We start from the raw sequence: 12,433 nt of genomic DNA, 5'->3' as shown, positions 1-12,433 counted from the left end.
GGAGTAGAAGAATAAATACAATATAACAGAATGGGAGATTATCTAGAGAGCCAAGAAAAATATCATATCTTATTCTGTATGTCTAATACATATTGATTTATTATCACCTATAGCAGCATTTCTCAATGGAGATTGGATTGTAACTATAACTTGCCTGGGAAAAGAAAGGATATTCAGAATCTTGAATGAAATTTCAAACATCAATACACATTTACCATGAACAGAAATCAAGAACTCTCCTGGGAACTCTACTTACTTTGCAAACTTCCTAAAGAGATTTTGCTCATATTCCTACAACTCGAGTAATATTCCATTGTATATATGTACCACAGCTTCTTTAGCCAATCATCTATCATAGGACACTTCAGTTGCTTCCATGTCCTGGCCACTGTAAATAATGCTGCTATGAACATCAGTGTGCAAATATCTTTTTGGATATGGGTTTTCAAGTTTTGGGGATAAATACTCAGTAGAGAAATTCCTGGATCATATGGTAGATCGATTCTCAGTTTTTTGAGGAACCTCCATACTGTTTTCCATAGTGGCTGTACCAATTTGCAGTCCCACCAGCAGTGTATGAGGGTTCCTTTTTCTCCACATTCTCTCCAACATTTGTTTATATCCCACATGTAAGTGATATTGTGCGATTTTCAACTATTTTTTTTTTTTGTGGAGGCTACAGCTTCACTTTGAATTGAATGAGAACTGTCAACATTAACAGCCTGTTAATGGAAAGGAGCTGAGATTCATCTGACTTAATAGTTTAAATATTTGATTCCATTCCTTTCTGGCTTGTAAGGTTTGCGCTGAGAAGTCCGAGGATAATCTAATAGGTTTTCCTTTATAAGTTACCATTCTTTTCCCTGGCTGCCCTGAGAATTCTCTTTGTCATTGATTTTTGATAACTTTAATACAATGTGTCTTGGTGAAGGCCTTTTTGGGTTGAGATAGTTGGGTGTTCTGTTGACTTCTTGAATTCCGAGTTCCAGCTCATTCCTTAGATTTGGGAAATTCTTGTCCACTATTTGTCTGAAAATACTTTCTAGTCCCTGCTTCTTTTCCTCGCCTTCGGTAATGCCCATTATTACTATGTTTCCTCTCCTGATGATTTTTACTGGCCTTAGTTCTTGTATTTCTCTTTCATTATTTTTCATTCTTTGGTTACTCTCTTCTTCTGATTTATTTCTAGATTTCTGTCTTCGATATCACTGATCCTTTCCTCCATTTGGTCGACTCTATTTCCCAAGCTTGCTATTTCACTTTTTAACTCTTTCAGTGTGTTCTTCATCTCCAGAAGTTCTATGTGGTTCTTTTTGAGGGTTTTAATATTCTTGCTCTGCTCATCTAGTTGTTTTTTCAATTTCTGAAATCGTTGATTTGTGTTGTTTTGGATCTCATTGAGTTTTTTTCAAACGTACCATCCTGAACTCTCTGTCATTTAAGTTGCATATATCTATGCCTGTAAGCTTATTTTCTGGAGATTTTTCTCTTTCTTTCTGCAGCTCAGCCTTGGTTTTAAAACCAGGGCCAGTAAAAATCAACTGTTGTTTCTCTGGTGTTCCATCTCACTTCTCTGCTTTCTGTCCTGATGACTGGGCCCTGCTGCCGGCTGCTAGAAGTTCTGGCACTTCCAAGAAGGCTGATCAGGGAAGTCGCTGGACTTTTACCCCCCTCCCTCCTCCTGCAAGGAGCTCTGGAGGCTGTGAGAGGCAGCTCTTTTAATTCTCCGAGTCCACCGCCCAACACCTGGGGTTCTGACCTGTGGTAGTTCTGATGTGCGGATCCCATGCTGAGATGTGCTGATGTGCAGTTTGGGTGTTTTTTGTTGAGTTTTAGATGTTCGGCTTATTGTTGTTTCAGGGAGAGAGATTTAAGGATGTCTCTCACTCCTCCATGTTTCTTCGCCGTATCCTCATTGACTATATTTCAAATGACTTCTAAAAATCTCCACCTAAGTATTGCTTTAGCTCCTTGAAGTGATTAAATCCAAAAGAGAACACAACACATTCATCTTAAAAAAAAAAAAAAAAAAAAGCCCTGTCCTTCCAATTATTTTCTATTTCAGTAAAAGCCACCAGCATCCAAATAAACACACCACATAGAAATGCCAGAGTCTGGTTAATTCTTTTTTACCCTCAACACTTAACTCCTTTCACTTACCAAACCTTTGTATTTACCCAAAGATGTGTCATGAAAGTGTCTTTTTCTCTACCACAATGAAAATATCTTTTTTTCTGATCTCAGTTATGCTTGTCAGGATTACTAAAGCAGTCTCCCTAGAGATCTGTAGAGTTCCACTTTTCTATGCATACAATCCATTACCTACACTTTAATCCCAATGGCATTTTATGATGCCACTTCATTCATGTCATACTTCAGCTAAAATTCTCAATGCTATGTCTATATTAGCTAACATCACTTGGAAGATCCCCTGTGATCTAGAAAATGGTTTTGGAGTTGCAAACAAAAATGCCAGTAGCGTGTCAGTGTTATTGAGTCTGTATTTTTTAAAGGAACATCAGGTGTTAAAAATAGAAGGGCTCTAAAAAGTCCACTGTAATAGATTACCTTAAGAAAAATTTTGTTAGATTTGTAGTACAATTTTCCAACAAACTAAAAAGTAGGTTAGGATGGATGAAGAATTCAACTTCTCAACAGGTTTAGATTAGCCAAATTTCCACTTTCTCCAAGTCTCACATACTGTAGCAGGTCTTCCTAAAGAAAATGAAGAAGAGTTAAGTGAATCGATTATCATATAAGTTAAATGGGGAAATTGTATGACTAACTTACTGATAAAACTATTAAGAGAAAAATAAATTTAGATCCCCTAGAATAATTATAGCTTATAGACATAAATAGAAAGTGGGCATTAAATAATAATGAAAGGCTGAGGTCACACAGTTAAACACTTTTAACTTGACAATGAAGAAGTTTTTCTGAAAACACTCAGCATAAAATTCCCAGTGATTGATGAAAAACCCATCTCACAACTTCAGTACCAATTTGTTTATACCCTTTAGATACATTGTTTTATGGGCCTCCCATTCTTCCTTGGTCACATATTTAAACAAGAAAATGTTTGCTCTTAACTTTCTTAATATCTCGAGTTAGATTATAGGTGTTCTTATTTAAGTAAATGGGCAAGAACAACATCCTAAGTGTTGAAGGGACACAAAAACCAATAAGATATTTAGTGCCTTTACCACAGGATAAATTCTTCTGAAGAATTTTTTTCTTTCTTAAGACATTTATATTAGAAATAAATATCTATACAACATGAAGTATGATATTTTACCTCTCATTTTACTAAAGCTTATACTGCTGAGTCTATTATTTTAATCAAGTTGGAGATAAAGTTACTTTCACCAATGAAAGCCCATGGAGGTACAAATTCTAAACATGCTGTGAAGTAAAGCTGACAGATATTATTAGATAATGCGAGAGAAAAAAATATAAATAGTGAGGCCAATAATTTTCACCTGAGTACCAGGAAGGACTGACTTGATTTTTAATCGAAATAGAGATGATTTCAGAAAAACTTGTTTGGAGTAAGGTAAGTGCTGAGTTTTAAATAGCGAATGTTTAAAATACATGTGTATGAAGAGATGGCAGTTGGATTTATTAGTCTGCAGTACAGAATAGATAAATCATAAGAAATGTCAATTTCATAGTCACTGGTATACAAATAATTTACATGGATGATATCATCAAAGGAGTAAGATTAAAAACATAAAGGGTCAAAAACGAAAAAGATAACTGGCCCAATTCAACCTAGTGGTACATAAACTTAAATGTGGCATGGTCCTAATACATTTGAACATTCTATGTTATTAAGTAATATGGTAAAGAAATGAACAATCATTTTGATTTTTAAAAATTGCCACAAAATAATGTATACAACTGCTTGAATGTCTTACAATTAGAAGGAAAATAAATGAAATGAAAGAACTTCACAAAAAATAATAAAAACTTCAACTGATTCTTAAGAACATATTAAAGAACAACAAAAAGGATCGAAGAAGTCATAGAGATAGAAACACATAAAGTGATCATAAAAATAAAATACGTAAGTTATCGTAGCAAACATAACTGTATAAAAATTCCCAGGTAAAAGATATAAAACATGTTAGATTATAAAAATTCAGTTATGTGCTGGTTAAAAGGGTGCACATAAACATTTGTACAGTGTATAACTTCCAAATAAGTTGATCAAAAAATTGGAAAAGCCAGCAAAACAAGCAAACAAACAAACAAAAAACCCACTCCATCAGTTACAAGGATCGAAATAAAGATGGTAAAATATAATCAGAAAAACAGAACTTCTGAAAACATTGAAAATAAAATATAGTAGTTTCCAAATAAAGAAAAGTAGACACAAAATTTGTATTTAGAAAATACACATAAACAGTTAATTTATAAAAGTCTAGTCATATTCTGACTAAAAAGACAACATGTACAACATTAGAACATATAAACATTTAAAGGAAACATGAAAACTATGTCACGTATATACTGAACACTAGAATGCAGATGTTATATTGATATTAGACAATAATTGATTTTAACTTTAAAATCATTACCAAAAATGGAAGTCAATGAAAAATAATAAAATTTTTCATTCATTGGGAGTTATATAATTTTATGTAAATAAAGTTATCACCACTTGAAAATCTATATAGCAAACATTGACAAAATTGTAAAGAGAATGGCCTGCTTTGCACATCTACAGACTCACAGCAGTGACTAATGGATTGCTCGGTTGATCAGAGACTTGGGAAGATCAGAGGGAAGATTAAAGGCAAGAAGATGTGGAGTAGAATTATGCGGATAAACCTTTTTTGAATTTGCACAGATTTTGAAGATCTTCATATTCCATGGGGGTTTCCTTCAGATCAATCAAGTGCTTCAGTCAAGTGTTAAAATAATAAAGTGTTCTGGATGAGCAGTCCTGTGTATACCACTGTCATTTTCTAGACCTTCTAGAATTTGGTTATAAAGCTCATGTACAGAGGAGCACTGGAGAATGGGATGAAAATGATGCATGAACACACAGCATGGAATTCAACTCATCAAGGCTCATCTGGCTACTTCAGCTGTTTATGTATCCAACCTGTTAATAGAAGATACTGCCCCATCTCCTTCTCAATATGACACCACTCCTTAGGCTTCTGGCCAGCCAGAAGGTAGAAGATTGCATTGGTCACCTTCTATACTAGAGGATGCATTCATTTTCTCCATAGCAGTAGTTATAATTTCTAAATAACAAATATCCTCCTACCCCCCACTCTCAGTAGTATTTTTGCTGGCATCAAAAACCATGGGCATGAGTCTTAGTAAAAATCATTGTTGCTATCAACATTGTATATGACTAGGCAACATATTTATAGCTAAGGGAACATAGCAAAGTCTAATATTCATGTAATTTGCTGATTTTACCAATTTCTCCATGAGCTAGTGAAAGCTTTTCAGGGTTTTAGCTGAGACATACCCTACATATTTCAGGTAGTCTTAAAAAATGCGTTGTATGCTTGAAATAGTGACCTGATGTATGATGCCCTTATATATTTTAGTTTGAACACATGGGTTCAGAGCTCAAGTGATTAAAAGTGGAAATGTATCCCCAAGCAAGTATACTTCACCATCTCCTTTAGACAAGTTTGTTTTTCATTATTACAACTTAGAGTCAGGCAGTTTGGAGGTTTCATTTTTCAAGAGAGGAAGGATTCCACCTGGGGATATGGCCATGATTTACTTAGATTGGAAACTGTGAGCTCTACTTGATTTTTTTTAAGATCCTCTGCTTTTGAATTGGGTTGAAGAAAGTGTTATACTCCTGGCTGTGGTGAATGATCAAAAATACAAAAGATTGTGCTTGCTTTGGCAGCACACATACAAAATACCGAAGATTAACTAGGTCACTGACTCATGATAAGTTTAGGCAAAATTATGTCTAATATCCAGCAGATTATTAGAATCCATCTTAATATTCTAATGTCCATAGAAAAGATCAAATGAAAAGCTGTGACAAATTATTCATATAGAATATATTATCATATTGATTTGGAGAGGATGAAGATTTAGATCATCTTGCCAAGTAAAGAACCCTCCATGACCAGAGGAGATGTTCCCATAAGATAAGGGGCACATGGAATGTATATGAAAAAATAAGTAAAAGTATTGAGTTCAGCCTCCTGAACATGTCTAAGTTCTGAGAATGTAAGACTTGTGCAAAGTACTCTGATTGATGGGACTTGGTTTCCACTTTTTAAGGGTGAGAGTTTCCTCATCTGAGTCATTTTATGAAGCTCTTAAGGAAAGTCCATTATCAGACTTTTTTTGCAATCCAAGTATACGCTGCAGTTACACTAATGCAGTTGGTATCACCTCGAATTTTTGCCAGGTAGCCTCTGATGATATTCAAGAAAAAGGAAGAAATCTGCACATAATCAGAGAGCAGGAGCAAGTCTTCTCTGCAATGGTGGTCAGTATCAGAAACTAAATGGATGACTGGATTAGGGTAGTACTCAGCTGACCCATGTCTCACTAGATCATTGCTGTTCACTGCATTCTAACTGCAGAGAATACACTGGGCATAGAGCAAACATAGAGTTCTCAAAACATAAGAAACTTGTAAAAGTCAAAATACATCAATATGAATCACGCTTTAAAAATATTAACATATAATAAATAAATTTTCAGCCTTCAGAAAAAAATATTTTAGAATTTATTTGCATTTTTAGTAATGGACATATTCAAGAAAAAATACTCATATGTTTCATGATACAATTATTTTTTAATTGAAAATAATTTTTAATATACCATGTGAAAATGAATAAGAATTTCAAAATTATCAGGAAGCCAGTGGACATCATTTATCTCCTCAATTGTGTAACAAATACTCATATTGATTCCTAGTTAGACATGTCATTAAATTTATAAAAGTAAAGAAAGTTCAATCTTTAATCTATTTGTTAAATTAATGCAAAGCTGATTTGAATTATGAACATTTGCCTTTAATTAATTTTTTGCACTGATAAATATTTCTTCTAACATGTTTTTGTTCAAGGAAGCCTGCTACTATCTTATGTTCTTGGCATAACAACTAATTGATGAGTTTAAATTTCTAAAAGATAAAGACTGAAAAATAATATAACAATCTTACATTACAGGTAAATATTTGTTTTTCTGACTGAAAACTAAACATTTGATTACAAATAGTGATTACAGATTATCAGTATTAGTAATTTTTATTTCTTATTTATTTAAAAAATTTTAAATTATGTTTTATTATATTTTTAGTGATTTTTTAAATATAACAAAAAGGCATTTCAAGTTACTATATTATTATCTATATTTCTTGTTATTTTCTCTCAAAATGATCTGTTTGCCTTTAACATAATGCCACATTCTTTGTCCTTGAGAAAAAAATATGACTCAATTGATCTCTTCTGTTTGAAGGCAGTATCCAGACACTTTCACTAAAGGGCACCCAAGAGCACTTGTTGACTAAAGGTGGAAAATATCCTAGTTTGATGTACTATCATAGTAATTAACCATGCGTGCTCTGAGCCTAGCAACACTGGGCTTATTTTTATTTAAAATGTAATCAATTCTATTCTTATAACATACTAATCTTCTATGATGTTTCCCTGATCTGTATGTTCTAGGGGAACATGTAAATTTTATTCTTCCATGGTCCCTACATCAATCAAATTCAGCTCACATTTTGTGTGCTCCCTGGATTTAGCATATTATCAGTCTGCATATCACTTAAAGTTGAAAATTAAGAATTTAATATTATGTATAGAATATACGTAAAATGATTAATGTCCCTGTGTCAGGAAAGTAAGAGGAAGAAGATAAAGCCACCTGAGAAAAGACAAAGGAAGAATGGGACATGCTCACTAGTTAATGGTATTGTCAAATTCTAGGCTATATCTGTAGGCTACGGTAGAGACATAGGAATTTTGAAAACAGGATGAAGATGATATGTTTTTATTAAGGTCATTGTGGCTAAACTAAACAGGACTGACCATTCAGGCCTTTACCACACTTAGAAAGATCTACTCCCTTTTTTTTTTCTTTCCTGTTTTACCAAATTTTCGACAAGAAAATAAACAACATTTTGTGACCAAAAATATAGCAGTTGCCACACAGGCCAGCAGAAACCCAATCACATCCAAAGAGTGGTACTGGAACCAGGTGAGGTTGTGTGCAGCTGGCCGAAGGTGTTTGGCTCCTTTGTGGCGCATGACAAACTCAATCCAGAAGACTGCTCGATCCAGGGGCTTGACAGGTTGATCATGGTGAATCCTTGATAATCTCATAGCATTCTCTTTATAACTGGTAGACAAAGACATAGGCAGAAATGAGAGGGTCTTTTTATTAAAGGTAAGTATGTGATACCTTTGCATAATCTATTATATGTTATGCCACCCAAAGGTCAGAGATGTGGAGAAACATTTAATCTTTGTTGTGACATGACCTTTGCTGGTTGCAAAGCATTTTAGGAGTTGTAAATGGTGTGTACGGAAGAAATATGTTTTTAACAGAATGTGGCCAAATATAAACACATAAAAAAGGAATAAGCTTAAATTTTTCAAGAAAGAATATTAATATTGTATGAAGTATGATTTCAAGGATTGTTCTAAGACCAAGACTGTAGCTAACCCATATTGTTGGAAAATATCTACTAAAAGGTCCATAAGCATGAACTCTGCTGTCTGACAGACACTGGCAACTGATAGTCAACATTGATGAGTCATATTTTTGTAGTGTCTGAGATTCCCCCATTGCATACTCTTGTGTGTTTGTGATACAAAAGACATTGTCTATATTGGTAATGTCAAAACTGGGTGAAGGTTCTAGGGTAATTTTAGAAATGACAAAGTGATGAAATTTGAGTTTTGAAGGTAAATAGAAATATCTCGCTAGAATTTGAGCACATAGATATTGTGGAAATATGGTAGTCATAAAGTTAATATCGCTAATGGTCTCTCAAACAACAATGGTTATAGGTATGTATTTGAAAGGCTAGTCATGTTTTCACTTGACATTTCTTGGTGGTTGAAACAGAATTAGCATGCTTCTCTGGATTTTTGGTAGAAATAAAATTTCCAACCTGGAGACATGAAGTTGACAGAAAGTAAGTGAGTTTTGATGAGATGTCCTAGTAGAGCAGGACATTTTTGGGATTGGGGAAAGAGAAATGTGGTCATCATTCACTAGTGAATGTGGTACAGTAGATCCAGCAGCAAGAGATAATGTGTTCTCCATATGCACAATGAGAAAGAAGAATCTTTTAATTAAATAAAAATAGTGATAGGGTCAAAACAGTAATTTCACAGGATTCTTCCTAATATGTTTTAGGCAAACTTCAGTGCTAATAGCAGTCTATTTATCCAAATAGTTCTTTTGTTCAAGTTTTCATCATTCATAAAGATTTAAAATTTGAAATACACACATATTTGATAAACTTGTATTTGTGAATCTAAATAAAAATATAGTATTCTTTCTTATAAATGAGATAGAAAAAGAACTATGCTCATATTTAAAATTATAATTCCATATTTTATTCTATACTAATGTTTTATTTCTGTTATCTTAAAATGTTATAAATGATGAAATTACTATGATTTATGTATTTAAATGTATTTTTTGTGTTTTTAATTCTTTTAAGAAATATAAAACTGGAATACAAATACATGCATATATTCAATCTACACTAGATTCTTTTGTTCCCAGATAATTTCAGAATTGACGTTAGGTTTAGAGTCAATGCTAAGGTATTTTAAAATAATGTTAAGTATTTTCTTGGAAAATTCTAAGAGTATTTATGATTCTGTGGTATGTATTATATCAACAGTTTTCAAGTCATCAATAAAATTTAATGATCATTTTATAGAATAAAGTATAGTTTTAAAAAATTACCGAATTTGCCTACTTTGATGTTTAGTAAAATGAACCAAATTATCAGCAATTAACAACCTGATAATAGTCTAATAGATTAGATATCAAGGTCATCATTTATGAGAGAAAAAAAAATCACAGTAAGTCTTACTGAATCTCCCAACTTCATGCTCAGCTCTTGAGTTAATATTTATAATATTTTGAAAATTATTACTTAAACATGTATATTAATAAAAGTCATTTGTTTGGAATGTGAGAGGGAATAGTAGAAAAGAGAGGTGACTTTTTAGCATGGACTCAAGGCAAATATTTAGTATCCTTTTCTGGAAATGAATACACTGATCCTTTTATCTAGAAAACCTTGATAGTAAGGCTTTGAACAGATAGTTTTACTCAAAATAGTTCCACTAAAAGCTGCTCAAAATTCTACCTGAGTTTACCTTTTCTCCTACCTCCTAAATTTTGGTTTTCAGTCATGTGAATGGAATGTTATAAGTAGCCTTCAGTTTGTGCCTCTGAATAAAAATAATTGTGTCAGAGCTAACTTAGAATCAATTTAAATATAATGCACCTATGCAAATTCAGAACAAGTACTGAGAGGGCAAGATGAAAAAGAAATCATGATAAAAACTTACACAATATTGAGGTAAAAACCTCAAAAATGACAGACTTAGAATATCATGAAACATAATATATAATTCAAAACAGAGTTTTGAAGTGTGATAAGAATGTGAGAGTTATAAATAAGAGTTCAACAATCGAAATATAAAACAAGCACTGTTAAAAGATATTGGTGAGCTGTTGAAATACGTTGTAAAATAGCATTGTAAATGATTAAAGAAATCAGAAACAGCAAGCAATGCTCATGTTAAAAAAGCAAATTTACTAACTTATGTACTATTTGGGGCAATTTCTGTGAATTAAGAAAATAAAAATTAATTAGAACATTTAGAAAATAATAGAGAAGGAAAACAAAATATTTTAACATAGAGAACATTGAAATCTGATGTCCCTAAAATAGAGATAAAAATGGAACTAAAAGAAATTCTTATAAATAACATACAAAAATTTTATTTTTGAAAGGAAAAGTTAAATACATTTATTTTATATCAACAATGTTGAAAGGACTCATTACAACCCAGGGAAATGTTGAAAATAATTCATAGAGATACATTATATTTTACTTTCTGAATAAAAAATAATGTTTTTTTTCCATGCTGGAAAAAATAGAACATTTAAAAAAGAAATGATAAGATGGTGCTCATAATCTATGCAGCATTTAAAGTTAGATGACCGGGGTTTGGAGAAACATGGCAGAGTGAGAGACGTCCCCAGATCTCTCCCCTTGAAACAGCAATAAGTTGAACACCTAAAACTCAACAATAAAAAAAACCACCCAAACTATACACCAGCACATCTGAGCATGGGATCTGCACATAAGAACTACCATATGTCAGAACCCCAGGAGTCAGGTAGTAGACTGGGAGAAATAAAGAAGCTGCCTATCACAGCCACCAGAGCTCCCTGTAGAAGGTGGGTGGGGGGGGGAGGAGAAAAGGTGCAGTGAGTTTCATAAACAGCTCTACCTGGGAGAGCTGTGAGCTCCATGTGGCTGGCAGCAGTGCCCAGGCATGAGGTCAGAAAGCAGAGAAGTGGGGACAGCAGAGGAGCGTGGATGGCAGAGAAATAACAGTTGATTTTTACAAGCTGCGGAAGCAAAACACAAGGCCAAGCCTCAACCCCCATCCCCCACTTCAGAGGGTACTTCCCCCCATATCCTCCGAGACCGAACACTGCGAAGTCCCAGGGGAATCTGAGCAAACATGACAAAACTGTTGCTAACATTGCCAGGGACTGAGACTGAGGGTAGCAAGTGTGATTAAACATCTATAAGAAAAAAAAAAAGGCATTATTAAGGCTTTATATAAAGCAAGGATCCAAGAGACTTAGATGCCACCTACTGGAAACTAAAAGAAAAGTGTCTTTTTTGCAACAGGCTAGAGAGGTCTTTATATAATTAGACCTAACGAGAATTTCCCAAATCTCAGGAATGAGCTGGAGCTCGGAATTCAAGAAGTCAACAGAACACCCAACTATCTCAACCCAAAAAGGCCTTCACCAAGACACATTGTATTAAAGTTATCAAAAATCAATGACAAAGAGAATTCTCAGGGCAGCCAGGGAAAAGAACGGTAACTTATAAAGGAAAACCCATTGGATTATCCTCAGACTTCTCAGCGCAAACCTTACAAGCCAGAAAGGAATAGAATCAAATATTTAAACTATTAAGTCAGATGCATCTCAGCTCCTTTCCATTAACAGGCTGTTAATGTTGACAGTTCTCATTCAATTCAAAGTGAAGCTGTAGCCTCCACAAAAAAATAGTTGAAAAAAATCACATGATATCACTTACATGTGAGACATAAACCTAAAAGCAACAAATGAACAGGACAAACAGAGACTCATGGACATGGACTATAGACTAGTGGTTATAGACATGGACTATGGACTAGTGGACCATAGG

General features: G+C 33.6%; 1 protein-coding gene across 2 annotated transcripts in view; it reads right to left on the bottom strand.

Moving 5' to 3' along the window:
• Positions 1-7,854: 7,854 nt before the first annotated feature.
• LOC102898696 (UDP-glucuronosyltransferase 2A1) overlaps positions 7,855-12,433 on the bottom strand; it is a 73,785-nt gene continuing 69,206 nt past the window's right edge. For both annotated transcript variants that reach the window (XM_006916502.2, XM_015592936.2), the window contains one exon: positions 7,855-8,343. In XM_006916502.2, the coding sequence (XP_006916564.1) occupies positions 8,064-8,343 (280 nt within the window). In that variant the 3' untranslated portion in view covers positions 7,855-8,063. The remainder of the gene's footprint in view (positions 8,344-12,433) is intronic.

The sequence above is a fragment of the Pteropus alecto genome, unplaced genomic scaffold (genome assembly GCF_000325575.1).
Source record: "Pteropus alecto unplaced genomic scaffold, ASM32557v1 scaffold46, whole genome shotgun sequence".
Taxonomy (NCBI): domain Eukaryota; kingdom Metazoa; phylum Chordata; class Mammalia; order Chiroptera; family Pteropodidae; genus Pteropus; species Pteropus alecto.
Note: the sequence above shows the minus strand (reverse complement) of the source record. Positions and strands in the feature narration are given on the sequence as shown.